General features: G+C 36.4%; 2 protein-coding genes and 1 long non-coding RNA gene across 3 annotated transcripts; 1 reads left to right on the top strand and 2 right to left on the bottom strand.

Annotated features, from left to right (window-relative positions):
- LOC104747420 (glucan endo-1,3-beta-glucosidase 7) lies at positions 785-3,989 on the top strand. The gene is made up of 5 exons (XM_010469044.2): positions 785-1,218; positions 1,441-1,809; positions 2,405-2,734; positions 2,955-3,228; positions 3,784-3,989. The coding sequence occupies exons 1-5, from the start codon at positions 865-867 to the stop codon at positions 3,966-3,968; spliced, it is 1,512 nt and encodes a 503-aa protein (XP_010467346.1). The 5' UTR covers positions 785-864; the 3' UTR covers positions 3,969-3,989.
- Positions 4,110-9,446, bottom strand: LOC104747421 (coatomer subunit gamma-like). Its single transcript, XM_010469046.2, has 17 exons — positions 9,297-9,446; positions 8,829-8,977; positions 8,548-8,661; positions 8,256-8,456; positions 8,057-8,158; positions 7,451-7,558; positions 7,137-7,370; positions 6,680-6,930; positions 6,372-6,543; positions 6,121-6,276; positions 5,975-6,025; positions 5,646-5,783; positions 5,367-5,564; positions 5,146-5,277; positions 4,880-5,053; positions 4,548-4,787; positions 4,110-4,456 (listed from the first exon to the last, which is right to left on the bottom strand). Exons 1-17 carry the CDS (start codon positions 9,340-9,342, stop codon positions 4,262-4,264), a joined length of 2,661 nt encoding a protein of 886 aa, XP_010467348.1. The 5' UTR covers positions 9,343-9,446; the 3' UTR covers positions 4,110-4,261.
- Positions 12,427-13,935, bottom strand: LOC104747419. The gene is made up of 2 exons (XR_761149.2): positions 13,001-13,935; positions 12,427-12,751 (listed from the first exon to the last, which is right to left on the bottom strand). It is a non-coding gene; the product is annotated as an uncharacterized LOC104747419 (long non-coding RNA).

The raw sequence follows: 18,124 nt of genomic DNA, 5'->3' as shown, positions 1-18,124 counted from the left end.
TGAGGGTTAGTTTGGGAATTCTTACAGAAAATATAGGTAGTATAAGTTTTTAATGGTTAATATAGTCAGTCATTGAATTATTAATTTTTTTGGGGTTATACACTGCAATTCCTCTTTATGCTTTTGGAACGGTTTTTTCCGCGTATCCATTTATGTTTTCTTGCAACTAGGTTAAGACACATCTTCTATGCTTCTTAATACATTGGGGCGCCAATCTAACTGTAAGAAACGATTTTTGCTCTGTAACATTTGAGAAAATCTTTAACCACATCTAGTAATGAATCTTTTTTTTTACCAAAAGTTAGCAATGAATCTAACTAAGGAAAATTTCTCTGAAAACAATATATGAATGAAAGTATAATTAAATTTGAAGAAGATATATAATCAAATAAAGATTAGAGAGAGACTTGTCCAAAAAATATTTAAAATTACAAAGATTAGAGAGAAAACGATTGAACGATAATTATTATCTTCTTCTTTCTTTTTAATATTGTATCCCGTTAAAATGTAAAATAAAGAACAAAATCAGTCTTTGTTTTAATTAGTTGGTGTTTAGTTGGCTGTTTCACAAATTATAATCCCCTACCAAACATGAAACACCTAATAACAAAATTTGAAAGAAATCTCCATAATATGAATATTGTAGGTCCTAATATTGTAAGAAACGGGGAAACCCGTGGCAGAGAAGTCAGCAAGTGGATTGTAGTTTAAATCAGCACATGTGAGCTTCGGGATTCTGTAAAAACCCTTACACTAACTAATAAACTACATTTCTTCTAACCCTTGCACTAACCTAACCTTCTATCTTCATTATTACTCTTTTAACATTTCAAATCTCACTTCCTCTTACATTCCTCTGTTTCCATGGTTCTCTCCATCTTCTTCCCTCTCCTCTTCATTCTCTTCTTTTTTCCGCCGTCAAATGCACAGTCGTTTATCGGAGTAAACTACGGCTTACTAGCCGACAACCTCCCATCACCGTCCGAAACGGCCAAACTCCTCCAATCCACCTCCATCCAAAAAGTGAGGCTATACAATGCCGATCCCTCCATCATCAAATCCTTGGCTGGCACGGGCATCGGCATTGTTATCGGAGTAGCCAATGGTGATCTCCCGTCTGTAGCCTCGGATCTCAACGTCGCCTCTCAGTGGATTAGTTCCAACGTACTCCCTTTCTATCCTGCCTCGAACATCATCCTCATCAATGTTGGCAATGAGGTGAACTCCTCCTCTCAATCAAATATATCTCACAAATTATTAATGAGTTTTCTTGATAAAATCCCTAAATCTTTCACGGTTTCAACCCGCTTTCAAGAATTTGTTTTCTTGATGTTATTTTTGTAAACTTTGTCCATCGACTTGAACAACCACATAGATATGTGTTATTTAAATTAAAATGTATGGAAGTAATTTAAATCACTAAATATTTCTTTGGTGCAGTTACTATTGTCGAATGACCTGAATCTGGTGAACCAGCTTCTCCCGGCTATGCAAAATATCCAAAATTCTCTTGAGGCGGTTTCACTAGGCGGAAAAATCAAGGTGTCTACGGTACACGCAATGACGGTGCTTGGCAACTCCGAACCGCCATCAGCTGGTTCGTTTGCTCTCAGTTATCAGGCTGGTTTAAAGGGTATTCTACAGTTCCTTAGCGATACCGGGTCACCTTTTGCCATCAACCCGTACCCCTTCTTTGCGTATCAAAGCGACCCGAGACCCGAAACGCTAGCGTTTTGCCTTTTCCAGCCTAACGCTGGACGGGTCGACTCTAACACTGGAATCAAGTACACGAACATGTTCGATGCACAGGTAAAATTACTTACACTTGTATTTGTAATATCTAAACTCTCATTCTCGGTTTTGTACTAAACAAAATAGAGCATTATTCTTATTAAATGATGACCAATATTATTATAACATTTTCTTGAACTTGCTATTCAATCTATGAAGTGGGCAAGTCTTTGGTTTTGAAATTGGTGGACCGCTTAGTGTACATTATTAATCCAGCTCAAACGTCATATGACATAGTGTACATTATTAATAATCATTTAATTAAATAAACAGCTATGCATTTGTTTATTTGGTCTCAGTCTCAAGGTATGGTTCATTTATTATATAACATGCATATTGCTGCACCGAGATCTTCAATTATTTATTACAATTGTAAATCATGTGAAAAGTCTGTATTTGAACGTTGGAATTTTATTTATTACTAATAACTTTATCCCCCCTTAAAATGTTGTCCAAAAAAAAAGAGATTTTGTATTGAGGAACTAATTATCTCTCTTTAAATTTACTTTTTTTTTTCCACTTAGAAAGAATCAAACTCATTATAGTAAGATAGAACCAGCATTTGCACACACCGAAACACGTTATACTGATACAAACATGTGGTTTTGCCTAGGTTGATGCCGTGCACTCAGCTTTGAAATCGATGGGATTCGAAAAACTGGAAGTGGTTGTGGCTGAAACTGGTTGGCCATCGACCGGTGACAGTAACGAGGTGGGTCCGAGTGTTGAGAATGCTAAGGCTTACAATGGGAACCTTGTTGCTCACTTGAGGTCCATGGTTGGGACTCCGCTCATGCCCGGCAAATCCATCGACACTTACATTTTTGCTCTATTTGATGAAAATCTCAAGCCGGGTCCTTCCTTTGAGCGTTCTTTTGGCCTTTTCAAGCCTGACCTTTCGATGGCCTACGACATTGGCCTCACTAAAACTACTAGTAGTCAGGTACTAAGATAATATAACCAAATAATAACCATGGGATCTCGCATCCGCATTGATCTAATCCCCCGCGGCATATGAAAAGCCGGATATATATTCTTGCTATTTAAGGCAACCATAGTTGCATGAAACTACAATGGGAATCTTTCAATTGCTAGACGACATGAATTGCTTATTTATGAGATAGTCAACCATTTCTAGTGAATGTTATTTGTGATGATAGTAGACGTCACAATCTCCGCCATTGGGTGAAGCAACATCGATGGGATGGTGTGTGCCAAAGGATGATGCGACTGAAGAACAGTTGCAAGATAGTCTAGATTGGGTTTGTGGGCAGGGAATCGACTGTGGCCCAATAATGCCAGGAGGGCTTTGTTTCGAGCCTAACAATCTCATGTCTCATACAGCCTATGCCATGAATCTCTATTTCCAAAAGTCTCCTGAAAACCCTACGGATTGCGATTTCTCTAAAACCGCGAGGATCACTTCGAATAACCCTAGTAAGTTATTTTCCTCTTCATCTTTCATGTCCGACTTGCTATAAATCGTGAGTTCATGAGACTGTGACAGCCAATTTTTTTATTATTATTATTATGGTTCAAGAAAGCTGCATGTGAGATCTAAACCAACATTAGGGACATTCATGAGTTCATTAGATCTTCTTGAGTCATGCTACATGTGATCTGTTACAAAGAACGAATAAGAAAGCCATAAACCCAAATAATGATATATTTCTATTTTATTTTTCTCATCTCATTTTGTAATTATATATCTAGCTAGGGTTCCTCTGATTTTGTTCTTAATACAAGCTAATAAACTTATATTTGTACTTTGTTTGTTTTTTCTTCTTTTCTCTTCTGAACTTATTATATTTGTACAGTATCTAGGTACGTAGAAAGAAGTTAAATAGGAATATATGATACAGATTATTTGACATAATATTTCTAAAGTTTTCATGTCTACATTAAGAGTGCGATCGAGTCACACATTTCGTCTAATTACACATGCCATACACTAACAGTTATTTCATTATTTTTGGCTTTTTCTGTTTTTAGGTTATAACAGTTGCATCTACCCAAGAGCAGGAGATGGAAGCATAAGAGGAGAAATGAATAAATATGTGACTTCAGATAAAGCAACGGAGAAGAACGGATCAGAAAGCTCTTCTTCGCTGTATCTGCCTCTCGTTATCATGTTCATTTCTTGTTTCATTCTTTTTCCTTCCTTGCGAATTATGTAGCAAAAGCCTCATTCCACAAGTCTCCTAGTTCCTACTCTCTTTTTTTTTCAGGTCAATCATTTTGGTTTTTTTTTCTCCAATTCATATAAATATTCTTAATCAATGTTGTCCTTTATTAAAGAAAAGATCAACAACGACTGATGCTCAAAAGAATATTTATACTAATGGTAAAACGTAGCAAACACCAAAAATGTTGAGGCAACATCAAAATACCAAAAGGGTTTAAGACAAACAAATCATATAGTTATAGATTCTCTCGATGTCTTTCTCTAGCAAAGAACACTTTAATATGTTTAGCCGTTGGCAACAAGTGCGTGAATCGCATCGCTGACAGATGGGTCCTCTGCTCGAACAGCCAGTTTCATTACAATTTCTTTTGAGCTGTCCATTCCGAATTGTGCCTTCACCAACACTTTCACGTTTCCTATGTACAAACCTGATAGTAAGCTTGTGTGTGACCTTGCGTTGCTCGCCACTGTCTCCGTACCCTGAACCAAAAAATTATGACTTGAGAACAAGGGGAGAGCTTTCAATGATGTTAACAAAACAGTATTTAAGTAAGGGAGAAGCACGCCTAACCTCACAAGACTGCATGCCAAGAAGATCAGTTACAGCTTTTACAGCTTCCCCTAAGCTGTCTCTTGGTCCAAGGCCATACTCATCTACAAGCTCGTTTTCCTCGTCCATGTTTTCCCATGCATTTCGGAAATTGGAGACACCGACGTTCACCATGTAGTCAGCAGCAACAACTTCAAGGTCCTCGAGCTGGTACTCATCTTCCACACCATCGTCCAATGGTTCACCTGTGCTTTGCTCAACCTGCTCGAACCCATGAGAATAACCGTGATCATGTGATTCCGTCTACTAAAAGTGGATGAAAGAGAAAGCTTATCAAGCAGGTGTTAACATACCTCCTTAACAATGAAAGTCAATGTGTTTGAGAACTTTCCAACAGCAGGGACTCCTTCTGGCTTTTCAAAGGCCACAAAGGTCTGACCAGGGGAATCGTAAGGGAGTGAGTTTAGTGGTTTAGAAGATAATTCACTGAACTCCTCTGCTTCTGAAGCATCGACAATGACATTGACCTACAAAACAGAAGATTCAAATCGTCAACAAACAATGGCTTTTCGGTGGCATCAAATTAATTGATCATTTGGCATATCATCATGCTCATTACCCTCTCCAACAATTGCTCTGGTACTGTGTTTGTGCAGTTATACTGAAACACAACGTGACTCTCGAAGATATGCTTTACTACATTGACTGAATATTCTGTTTCTGCTTCAGTTAGCTCCACAGGTGAAGAAGACTGAGAATGAAACACGTTTGACCAATCAGGATTAGTGGATAAAAGTAAAGTGAAAAGAGATGCGATGTGCAGAAAATTTCTATTCAAACCTTGAAAAGTTTTCCAAAGGTAGCAAATTCTGGAATAGATGAAAGAATTCTTTCATATGCATCAAAACCAGAAACAGGTGCAGGTAGTGGAGCACCGAGACCAGTGGGCTTTTTACCCTTGGCTTTCTTCTCTGCAAGTGGCTGCGATTTGACTTCCTTAGGCACAGAGTCAACATCAAAAGCTTCTTCAGAGGGCTCCTGAAGAATCAATGATATATAAGATAACTGATGTCCCAATGACTATATATCGAGTGGAAAATGAGGATCTGGGAAACTCACATAGTTTTTAAGACTTGTCTCCATGTTGACAAGAGGGGCCTCCAGGGAACCAAATAAAAATTCTATGCTATCATTGTCAGTGCCAACGAGGCCATCATTACCAAGTATACTCAAAAAGAGTGTTGCTCTATCACGAACCTGTAGATACAAAAGAGGATGTACTCATATTAAAGGCACTATTGAACAGAAGTTGGTGTCTCTACTCAGTAAAGAATGTATTACCAATGTAGAAGCATGCATGCACACAGAGAAATCCATGTAAACTAATGCAACCGGTACACAATGAGATACAAAATATCCATCAATTGTCAATAGGACTAGTCACAAACCTCGTCATCACTGTCATAAATGCAGCGCTTCAGCAAGACAGTAATCCGGGGCTGCAGGACATTCATTGATATTTATCTTTGTCAACAATCAAGAATGATAAACAAGAAACAAAATTTAATAATGCTAAATAAGATAACTACTATACCTTCAATGCTTCAACCATAGACCCAAACTTTGCAAGTGTGCAAACAGCAGCAGCTCGTACAGTTGCGTTCTCCAAGTGCACACGGTTATATATATAACGGATATACTTGCTTGGATCTGAGGTGTTTGGCCCTTCAATTCCCAGGAAATGAAGGATCTACGCAAGAGAAAGGATAAAAGTATTTAGATAACAAACAAAACATAAACAACTGCAGTTATAATGCTAGTTTAAAGATGTCAAAAAACAATTACCTGTGTAGAAAGGTATGTGAATTCACAATCTTCAATGAACTCGCAAAGATGGAGCAATCCATTTTCCTTTGCATCTGGAATATCTCTGATAATGGTTACGATAGAATCTACAATTGCCCTTTTATACTCAAATCCACCTTCTTCCCTAAGAATGTTGCTTAAGAAGTTCATCCTACAAATCCAAAAGGGTGAGGCAGATTTATTATATACCAGTGTCCCATAAAAGTCTTAACATCTTGAAGTCGTCAGAAAAAGTAGTAATGCTACAAACCGAAACTACTAATAACAAAACTTAAAACTTCACTTACAGTGATCTATACTTCAGTGGAAATTTCAAACACAATGATCTTATGGCATCCACAACCACAATTTTGAACTCATCGGCAATATCTGACATGAAATTAGTTATCTGCTTCATCAACCGTTCCACACTAGATTCATTCCCTGTCTTCAGGAGTGTGGTAATAGCAAGTGTAGCAATACTTCTATTCTGATCAGAAATTAAACTCTCCATATCAATGTTGCAGTTGGTGACAGCCATGGGATGAGTCATTGCAACCTGTGTAGTTTAAACCTCCATTTAGTATACAGTGTAGAAAGAGAAGAGTTTTCAATGCCTATTTGTATCTCGTTATCCTCGATAAAAAAAATGATGAGGCTATATTAAAAAGCTCAGAAACAAGCTTTAAGTGTTTGTTAGGAATTAAAGAGAATACTTTTTATTGATATGTTTCATGCAAGAAAACAAAGAAAAAGCATTGTAACCTTGTTAAGAGTCCGAACAGCAGCAAATCTCAGCACTGGTTTAGGGGAACTTAAGAAGAGCTGGAGCACAGTGATTGCCGGAGTCAGTTCTCGGCTTGTCACACCATCAAGCTCAGTGATAGCCCTGGCAGCCTCAAGGATCACCATTTCTGCCTTATGGCGCAGACAACTCTCCAAGAAATCGTAGAATGGACGTTCCCCAGACTGGCCGTGGTTGGACATGTCTCGGATTATCTGAATAGTAGAGACTATAGTTAGATATCACATAAAGACTTTCACCCATGTATCATCTTATATGAATTACAAGGACAAACCTGACTGGTGTATCGTATCAATAGACACTGGGCCAAAGGAGAGCGGACAGCTCCCCTCGTCAAGGTACCAACCAACTTGCTGACAGCCAAGCGATCGTTTTGACGTATCTGGATATGTCAATTAATAATTTTAATTCATTAGATCAATTCTCAATACCTTCTAGTAGAGAAGGGCAAACATTCACAAGACCCTACAGCAGCGACACATGATATGTAGTAACTCGAGCCTAATAGTAATTTACATATGCAGAATCCGTGACCGTGAGGATGCCTTCAGATACAGGTTGAACCATACTGATAAAAAAGCAGCTCAGGGTTGAACTTTACATCTGTGGCATGGTCCCATGAAAGAATGGCAGAAAAATAAAGCGTATGTATACATAAACATGTAATATGTTCATATCATTGACCATATTATATATAAGCATATAACTACAAAGAAACTACAGAAGCTTATTTTTTATGTTTATAATCAATATATTTAGTAGTAAGCTCCAAAACCCTTTGCATAAAAGATGCTACTATTCAATGAGTGCTAAACTTAGATCCCAAATATCAGAAAAGAAGAAACAATTTACTTTCCAAATACGAGATCAAGCACTGTACCTGATGGAGCAAAGCCAAGGCATGAAACTGAACAAGGGCTGCTCTAGACTGGACAGCTTCTTGAACCTCGTTGCTCCATCTTTTAACAATTTCTGGGTTTGTCTGGAAACAACAATGCACTTGTATCAGTCGTACGAAACAGGCTAATATATTTGGTGCGTAAAAGGAGAGCATAGTTTATTTGGCGTGTAAAGGACACCTTAAGCATGTGAAGTCCACTGACTAAAGCTGCACTTGAAACAACAGGATTCTTATCCACAATAGCTTGTTTCAAGTACCGCTCAATTTGTGTAAGAAGGGTTCCATCTATAATTCGGCAAAGGACACGGATAGCATTTGCACGATACATATCAATCTTGCTGTTCATGTCCTTCATCAAGGAGCTAGTTACAATAATAACCTATAAAAATAAACAGACAAACAACTTATCAGAAATTATACCTACAGTAAAGTGTAGGATGCCGCTTTTAAGCCAAATAGGTACAACAGACCTCGTCCGCTGATGGAGATAACTCCTTTATGATCAAGTAGACCATTCTCCTTAAACCAGTATCTTTTGATTGGAAAAGTTTTGTAACGGAAAAGAAAACTTCTGTAGCTTCAACCTGCACACGAACCCAAAAAAACAATAAACATTGGAAAATGATAACTTCAGTAATAAAGTAATAACATTGCATTCACACTTCTAACACTACAATACCAAACAACAAATTTTCGGGAAAAGGATCAATGTCACTATAAAAAAGTTCCCATTAGCATGGATAAAACTGACCTTGGTGAATGCCTCTCCTTGGTTAAGCAAATAAAGAAGCTTCGTGATGACCTGCGAGCACCTTCTAGGATCAAGCTGAGGGTCATTGAAGACTCTAGCTTCCTGAAGCACTGCTCCCTTCTCAATTCCCATGAATGGAGAATACTCCACTGAGCCACACAAAACATTAGCAACCGAAATAAGCAACCATATAGACCGGATCCAGGATGATAACAAATAATGCCCGTATTCTATAATAACTCTACAGCCATAATTCGGAATCAGAAAACGCAGTAATCGATTCGTAAAAACTTAGGAACACTGTAAAGAGAGAAAATACTAACAGAATCGAGATCTATAAACCAATTACACTAGGATAAAATTCCCAAAAATCATAGATCTCGAAGCTAACAAACTGATCTGAGCATTGCGAAACAGATATGGTGGAACGAAAAAGAGAAAAAAAAAGGAGGAATAGGAAAAGCATACGCTCATCATCGTGATCGTCGTCTTTCTTCACGAGAGGTTGCGCCATCTCTGATCTTCAAAGGTGTTATTCAGATCTCTCCGTTTCGATTGTGAGAAACAGAGTCAGAACTCGGAAGCTGGGATCGAGAGAGCAAAGGCCAAAGGGGGTTACAACTTAGAATTTTTAGAAGATGGGAGAGAGCTGCGATCCACTGCATAAGCACCAGATTAAGTACACAATGCCTGATCTAATCATTGTTCGCCACGTCACATCTGTAGTATTCAACGGTTAAGAAATGTGTGTTTTCTTTTCCATCCATTTTTTTGGAGAAATACTCTCAAATAGCACCCTGCTATATTTTTCTTTCCAAAATTAGCACATTTCCAAAATTAGCACACATTGTAAAATATTCCAAAACTAGCATTATTAATTTAATAATAAAATAATAAAATTAATGATAATCTTTTTAGAAATTGCTTCGGTTCTCGTTGTCGATATTCACGAGCTCCTCGTCTCTAAGGAACAAGAACACCAACAACAACTGCATCAATTACAGGTGGTTCGAGAAGCTTCGATCTCCTGACGAGTTCTACCTTGCAGTCCATTTGAACAACTCGATGTAGCTTGCCAATCACATATTTNTGAATGCCTCTCCTTGGTTAAGCAAATAAAGAAGCTTCGTGATGACCTGCGAGCACCTTCTAGGATCAAGCTGAGGGTCATTGAAGACTCTAGCTTCCTGAAGCACTGCTCCCTTCTCAATTCCCATGAATGGAGAATACTCCACTGAGCCACACAAAACATTAGCAACCGAAATAAGCAACCATATAGACCGGATCCAGGATGATAACAAATAATGCCCGTATTCTATAATAACTCTACAGCCATAATTCGGAATCAGAAAACGCAGTAATCGATTCGTAAAAACTTAGGAACACTGTAAAGAGAGAAAATACTAACAGAATCGAGATCTATAAACCAATTACACTAGGATAAAATTCCCAAAAATCATAGATCTCGAAGCTAACAAACTGATCTGAGCATTGCGAAACAGATATGGTGGAACGAAAAAGAGAAAAAAAAAGGAGGAATAGGAAAAGCATACGCTCATCATCGTGATCGTCGTCTTTCTTCACGAGAGGTTGCGCCATCTCTGATCTTCAAAGGTGTTATTCAGATCTCTCCGTTTCGATTGTGAGAAACAGAGTCAGAACTCGGAAGCTGGGATCGAGAGAGCAAAGGCCAAAGGGGGTTACAACTTAGAATTTTTAGAAGATGGGAGAGAGCTGCGATCCACTGCATAAGCACCAGATTAAGTACACAATGCCTGATCTAATCATTGTTCGCCACGTCACATCTGTAGTATTCAACGGTTAAGAAATGTGTGTTTTCTTTTCCATCCATTTTTTTGGAGAAATACTCTCAAATAGCACCCTGCTATATTTTTCTTTCCAAAATTAGCACATTTCCAAAATTAGCACACATTGTAAAATATTCCAAAACTAGCATTATTAATTTAATAATAAAATAATAAAATTAATGATAATCTTTTTAGAAATTGCTTCGGTTCTCGTTGTCGATATTCACGAGCTCCTCGTCTCTAAGGAACAAGAACACCAACAACAACTGCATCAATTACAGGTGGTTCGAGAAGCTTCGATCTCCTGACGAGTTCTACCTTGCAGTCCATTTGAACAACTCGATGTAGCTTGCCAATCACATATTTCCCTCTCTCGATGGGTCTCTTTGCTCTTGAATCGGAGTCGTCGGATCTCCGTGAACTTCTCGCCGAGAAAGACAGTCGCATGTTGAGTCCCTTGACGCTTCTCTCTTTGCTGTGTTTCATGAGCTTTCTCTCGCCTATGGTGGAAAGGTCCATCTCAAATAATCGATTGGCTATAATCAATTTATCTCACAAAAGGATGCATCTCAACATCACGTAACTATCTCTAATATGGAGCCATGCCTTTGATTTCACAATGCATTTCCAACTGTTTGTGAAGAGGATTTCCACTCTAGTTTTGGTATTAATATCTCGTCAACTCCTCAAGAAGAGAAAGTAGAAGTTTTAAATGTCTATGGAAATGGTTAAAGAGTGGTAAGCAGTAAGCAAAGTTCACGACTAATCATTTTGCACACCAAGTGTTCGACATAATGCTTCCTAGAGACCACTATTTACATCAACAGATGATGGAAGAGAAACTGTCCAAATCGTGGAAGTTCAAGATCAAAAAAACGTCTCAACCACAAGGTTTGGTTTGGTTTGGTTCAGCTTGTAGTTTGCAGGTTTGGTGTTATAGCATATTTACAAGTTTTAAACTTGAATGTATTATGATCTTCCTACTCAATGTGATGTTGGATCTCAGCTTAAGGGGCCAATCGTATTAGCAACTTGTAGAACTTATAGCTAATGCTTATATTCGTCAATAGTTGCTACAATTTTTGAGAGAGATACAAACTGCAGATACAAAGTTGACCATCAGACATTTAGGGAGACCTTCATAAAATTCAAAAATATCATCCTAAATAATGTGAAATCTTTCCTAAATTTAAAGAAATGAGTTTTGACCCTTTTTTAATTTATGTTTTGCTGATATATTACAAACTACTCCATTTAGTGAGGGATATTAATTTTTTTTGTGCACATCATGATATTATATATATATATATATATACATATGACTAATGATTTGATTTTGTGTCTTTCTAAATTTTTATGAAGGTCATCATGAAGTTTAATGAAACCTTCCTAAATTTCAAAGAATCACCTATCCGGGCAATATCCATATATATACATTTATTTTTATATTATATTTGAATGAAAAACTTGTCTTACTAGTTACATGCTAGTACAATACTCAAAGATCCCGCTTCGGGTCCTTATGGAGCATGTATGCTTTGTTTTCTTTGTTTTCATTTTATTTTATCATGATGAAGGCCTTCCTGAAATATGAGATGTCCTTCCGAAATGATGGATGCTGAGTTTTCAACATTTCATAGTAATGATGGATGCTCGGTGTTGATTTTTCAAGTTACAAGAATAGGAGAAGTGACTTAAGGAGCTATCAACAAAAGTTTGAATGGAGTAAGGAAGCATCTATAAATAACGATGTTATGAAAATATATTTGAATTCATAAAACAAGGAAACGTTCAACATAAAATCTCAGCATTACTAAAAATAATTGTAAAATACAAAAAAAAAGTTTCATTAGTACAGGGTAATGGTTTCATTTTTATGCTATCATGGTCTTTAGCAATATCCAGATTTTTTATTAAAGTCATCATGAAATCTAAACTTGTTATGAAGCTCATCATGAATTTAAAGAACCCTTCCTGAATTTCTTGTAATCCTTCCTGAATTTCACCATTATCACTACACATCATACATTTTCTTGATGCAATAGTTACTGCTGACCATCTATCTTAACTTACAGGTTTCAATTTCGTTAACAAGCATCACATCATAAGATGAACCTGTAAGGCAAGTAAGAGAAAATGTGTTTCCCAAAGCAAATGACATATATAATGTACAAGAAAAAATCAACATTATCGAAAAATTAAACTGCTGAATTGATGAAGTATAAAGCGTGGTTTAAGGTAAAAGATGTCATTTCCACGTAGCTGGGTAAAAGAGGATTCCTTACTGTTTTATTAATAATGAGAGACACTAACACTAGTAAAGACAACACAAAATTATTAATAAGAAAATAAGATCAAAAGTACCTCTTCAAACCAAGATTATGTCCTTCACAAGAGAATCAAAACCAAATAAATCCAGCTTGGATTCCTTCTTATGGCTTGGATCCCATCTTCTAGACTTGTCCCATCCCTTGCACTAGCGCCCACATCTCCTGGTGTAACTACTTTTACGTTCATGTCAAAAACCTGCAAATGTGAGACACTCATGATGAAATAAGGTACCGAAGAATGAAGCATTCAACAATAATTTTCCATGGTAGAGTTTAGAATATTCATGTGCCCATAACTCTTTAAACTAGAAGTTCACCTTCGAGGATCCTCTTACCAACAGTAAGGAAGAAACCAAAAATATAAATTATCTAGTAGACTTCTGCAACCCATCTACCAATGTGACCAGATTCAACCACAACTAGTGATTAAAGCAAACCTAGATGAAAAAAAAAAAATTGTAATGTGACTGTGATCAAGCAACGTTACTTTCAACATCAAATTCTCGGAGAATCTTACAGCAGAACTATCATTTCTATGGGGAACTATGAAATGAAAAATCTAAACAACCTTGGCAGCCTTAGAATCATAGAAATCGAGCCAAATTGGATCCCATTCTACTAATCAGTACACAAAACTATCATCATCCTTAAAACACTTGAAGAAGCATGATCTCAAAACCAGATGAAAACGAAGCTTTGGCTTGATCATCTTTCTGAACCAGAGCTCGAAGATCTTCGACGAGATCTGAACCAGAGCTCGTCGTTCGCCTCTGATGTCGCCAACGCAAATTTTTCACTAATGATTCACCTCTGATTCCTTGATTTCAAATTATGTTTCACTTCCGCTTCAGATTCGATTGGGTTCGCCAGATTCATATTTCTTCGATTCTCTCTCACCGTATACTCTCGCCGGAAGAACATGGAGTTTCGGGTTCTCCCAATTTAAACATTTTATTTTTAATCCCTTAAATTTGTTATTAGTGATATATAAGTTTGTGCTAAGTTTGTCATTTTTAAGAGTGTGTGCTAAGTTTGTAATAAAAACTTAAACTAGTGCTATTTTTGAGAATCTCCCATTATATTTTCAGAAATCATTATATATATATATCTATATATTTAAAATCATTAAGTGATATTAAAAAAAAAAATTGAAATACCCCAATAATCAAATGTGTTTTTCTGCATTTTTCTGTCTTAATAGTTATCAGTTATATATGAACAAAAAGATACAGTTATATAAACAATAAAATATTTTTTTCACAAAAATAGTTTGTTTACTTTGTTTCACCAATTATTTATTGGGAGATTCTCAAAAATAGCACCAAAATAAGTTTTTGTTCCAAACTTAGCACAATATCTCTAAAGTTCTAAAAATAGCACTAATTAATCTTCTAAATTAAATCTTAAATTCAAAATACTAAACCCTACCCCTCAAAAACTATACCCTAAATGTGAAAATGTGAACCCAAACATAAAAAGAAATTCTAAAAATTAATTTTAAATATTTTAATATGTTAAATAGTGCTATTTTTGGAAATTTATGGAATGTGTGCTATAATTGTCCATTAAACTTTGTTTGTGCTATTTTAGGGTATTTCTCTTATTTATTTATATAAGTGACTTTACGATCACTGAACAAATTCTTAGAAGAAGTGTCTAAAAATGATGTAGATGACCCTAAGGTGTTAGTTTGAGAATTTAGAATGATACATAAAAAGAAGAATAAATTTTCGTTGATGAAGAAAACATGTATTAGTTATAAAAAAAACTAGACCACTTATCTAGAGATTCTGCCATTTAATTTAAATCTATCGTTCGTGTCCCGGAAAATAATAATACTCCTTCCGATCTGAAATAAGTGTTGTTCTGGAAAAATTCTCTTAGATTAAGTAAGTGTACAATTTGACTATTTTGTCTTCAGGATTAAAACTAATTTACAATTTTATTTTTCGCTATCTCTTTTATTCAATAAATTAATTTTCAGCTTTTCTCATCTCCAATTTTCTTCTTTTTCTCCGATCACCTCTGTCATAAACTCAACTCCTCCGTTTTTATTTTTTAAACAAGACAAACTTCTCCGATCGATTTCTTTCGCCCTGGACATGGAGAAATTAAGTTTCCTCTTTTCCTATTGCAAAATCAAAATCTGGTGCGGATTCCAACCACCGTCACATATTCTCCGACGGTTATCTTTCAATTCGAGACAACGTCTGCAACCTTCACATGCATCTCAGCGGCTTCACATACACTCAAAATTTTTGCAAAAATTTTGAGGTTCCTGAAGCAAATCGAAAACATTCATTTTTATTTGAAATTGAATTTCAGGCGGTGAGCTTCTTCTTTTCCTCCTCCGCCTCCTCTGATTTCCAGCGAGCTCAGCCAATTTTCTGATGAGCTTCCACCTTCATCATTTGAACCTTATAACCATGCTTGGCTCTTGCAATGAAGGCGACAAAATGCCGTTTATATATGAAGTGTACAAATGTATTTTTAGATGGAAAGTTCAATGCAAAGTTAGGCGGTCTTGGCCTTTCGAGAGCGTCTGATGCAGCAGAGGGAATAATCTGATATTTCATTTCATGTATTACTCATCAAGCATGTTAACCGAAAAGAGCGATGTCTACATTCTTCTGAATGGATTCTTTGAGAAGTTGGTGATGCTTTATCAGTCGATAGAAGAATCAATGGTATTGTCTCTGCTTTCTCTAATTCTATTTCTGATTCTTAATCTTCTCATGTCTGTACCTTTGTAGAATTCACAGATTATACAAAGTTAATCATTGCAATTTGGCCTTTTAGTATTCTTCCCAATTTCAATTAACAACTTTTACTAAATTAAATACTCCAATTCAATAGAGTATACACGTTTTTGATTACGATGATGAGAATAGAAGTGGAGGGAAAGAAAAAAAATTCATGGGGAAAGAAAAAGAATAGAAGTAGAAGAAGATATTTAATGGGGGCAAAAACTAAAATTCAAATATTTTCACGTTTCTTTATATTTGGAGTAACATGGAATTTGATTGATCATCTTCCATGGCTAACTTCGATCTAAACTTTCCGCCTTCAGAAAATACAAAACATTCATTTGATTTGGATATCATTCCCGCGAATAGTAATGATCATGATTCTGAATGTGGAGGTTTAAGAGATGACGGTGAATCTATTCATTCGGGTGTGGAATCAATGAAAGAAGATGTAGAATCAGTTGTAGGAATTATAGCATCGTCTGAAAGTACCGTCGTAATCCATCTCAATGTCAATCCAACAGAAGAATCAATTTCTGATATTTTAGACCTACATGCCGATGAGTTGTATGAAGAAAGTGCAGATTACATTGGAGACAAAGGTAAATTGAATCTTTATTTTTTTTTCCATGTACTGTTATTTATGTCAATCCGTGTTCTCCATTTTGGACCAGGAGCAAACAAAAATTAAGAAACTCAAGATCACTTTGTTGGAGAACAAGGTTAGTCTTCTTGTTAACTTGAATAGCTCGTAACTATGATTTAAAACTAGTTTGTAGCATTGCACATACACTTTCGATTACAATTGTTGATCTCTGTTTCTACAATTTGGAGCAGGACATAATGACAACTTGGTTGAAGACCAAGGTAAGTGCTCTCGTAAATTTTTTTATATATACTGATTGTGCATTATGATTTGATGATGCATCTGCTAATTTGTAAATCAATAACTGCTTGGAGCAGGACCTAAAGCAAATGGTAATGCCACAACTGGAAAAAAAAAGAACTACACTATTGGTCAAAGGTGGACAGTCTATAACGCTTTTTTGAAAGGAGTGTGAGAGGAAATCTGAGTAAACGGACCACACAAGAGGTATTGGATTTACTTTCGGTGCATATTCAGGCGGTTCAAAGGATATGTAAACGAGCTATAGACACTCTTGCTGGTGAATCTGTTGATGTGTCTCAAAGAAGGAAAAAAATACGTAGGTGTAAGAAAATCCCACTACATACAGCAGACCATCAATACACCTCTACATCAGTGGACGACTTTGAGGACATTGGCTGAAGCCCTTGGAATTAGTTATTCAGCACTACACAGACGTGTGAAAGAAGGTCTTCTGCGACGTCATTCAAACGCATTAAAACCACATCTTAGAGAAGAAAATAAGGTAGCAAGGTTACACTTTTGCCTTAAAATATCGGATCCTCAGATTTTGATTCATGAACCACAATTTATTGATATGTACAACGTTGTACATATTGATGAAAAGTGGTTCTATATGACCAAAATAACTGAGAATTACTATCTACTTCATGAAGATGATGATCCCATACGAACATGCCAAAGTAAGAACTTCATTGGCAAAGTTATGGTGTTCGTTGCAATGGCTCGTCCGAGATCTGATGCTGATGGAAACGAAACTTTCTTAGGAAAGATTGGGGTTTGGTCTTTTGTTACAATTCAACCTGCAACAAGACGGAGTAGAAATAGAGAAGCTGGGACAATGGAAATAAAACCAATTACATAGGTCAAGAGAGATGATGTGAGAAGAATATTGATAGAAGAAGTTCTTCCCAATATTCGTGAGAAATGGCCTCGTGAGTATGTAGATAAAGTTATCTACATTCAACAAGATAATGCAAGAGCGCATGTGTATCCAAGCGATGTAGAATTCAAAGCAGCAACTTCATAGAATGGTTTTGATATTCGTTTGATGTGTCAATCGCCAAACTCTCCAGACTTGAATGTTCTTGATCTTTGATTTTTTAGGGATATCCAAGCATTACAACATAAGGTATGTCCGAAGAATGTTGAAGAGCTTATTCACGCTGTAAAAACGGCTTATGAAGATTATCCAGCGAGAAGGATAAACCACATTTTCTTAACTCTGCAACTTTGCATGCAAGAAACAATGAGAATTGGAGGGTCTAATAATTATAAAATCCCACACATGAGGAAAGAAGAGTTGGAGCAAGAGGTTCAACTTCCTAAGCAAATAAAATGTAATTCTACTATAGTAGAAAATGTGAGAAATCAGCTTAGAGAGTAAGGTTTGCTTTCGCTACAGGTTTATATTCTAGCTTTTGTCTCATTTATATGTTATCAATATTTTTTTGGATGTAACTTGTCTTATGAGAAAAATTCAGAGCCCTCAAGGTGAATGCATAGATTTTCTTTAAGTCTCTAG

The sequence above is a fragment of the Camelina sativa genome, chromosome 15 (genome assembly GCF_000633955.1).
Source record: "Camelina sativa cultivar DH55 chromosome 15, Cs, whole genome shotgun sequence".
Taxonomy (NCBI): domain Eukaryota; kingdom Viridiplantae; phylum Streptophyta; class Magnoliopsida; order Brassicales; family Brassicaceae; genus Camelina; species Camelina sativa.
The sequence above is the reverse complement of the archived record's forward strand: the minus strand, read 5'-3'. Positions and strand labels throughout refer to the sequence as shown.

Excerpts from the sequence above, each read along its gene's own strand:
- LOC104747421 (XM_010469046.2), bottom strand. The coding sequence starts at position 9,342 with ATGGCGCAACCTCTCGTGAAGAAAGACGACGATCACGATGATGAGC. Across the intron at positions 5,784-5,974 it reads TTTATGACAGTGATGACGAG|GTTCGTGATAGAGCAACACT; the intron begins GTTTGTGACTAG and ends TTGTATCTACAG. Across the intron at positions 4,457-4,547 it reads TTGGCATGCAGTCTTGTGAG|GGTACGGAGACAGTGGCGAG; the intron begins GTTAGGCGTGCT and ends TTTTTGGTTCAG.
- LOC104747420 (XM_010469044.2), top strand. The coding sequence starts at position 865 with ATGGTTCTCTCCATCTTCTTCCCTCTCCTCTTCATTCTCTTCTTTTTT. Across the intron at positions 1,219-1,440 it reads TCATCAATGTTGGCAATGAG|TTACTATTGTCGAATGACCT; the intron begins GTGAACTCCTCC and ends TCTTTGGTGCAG. Across the intron at positions 3,229-3,783 it reads GATCACTTCGAATAACCCTA|GTTATAACAGTTGCATCTAC; the intron begins GTAAGTTATTTT and ends TTCTGTTTTTAG.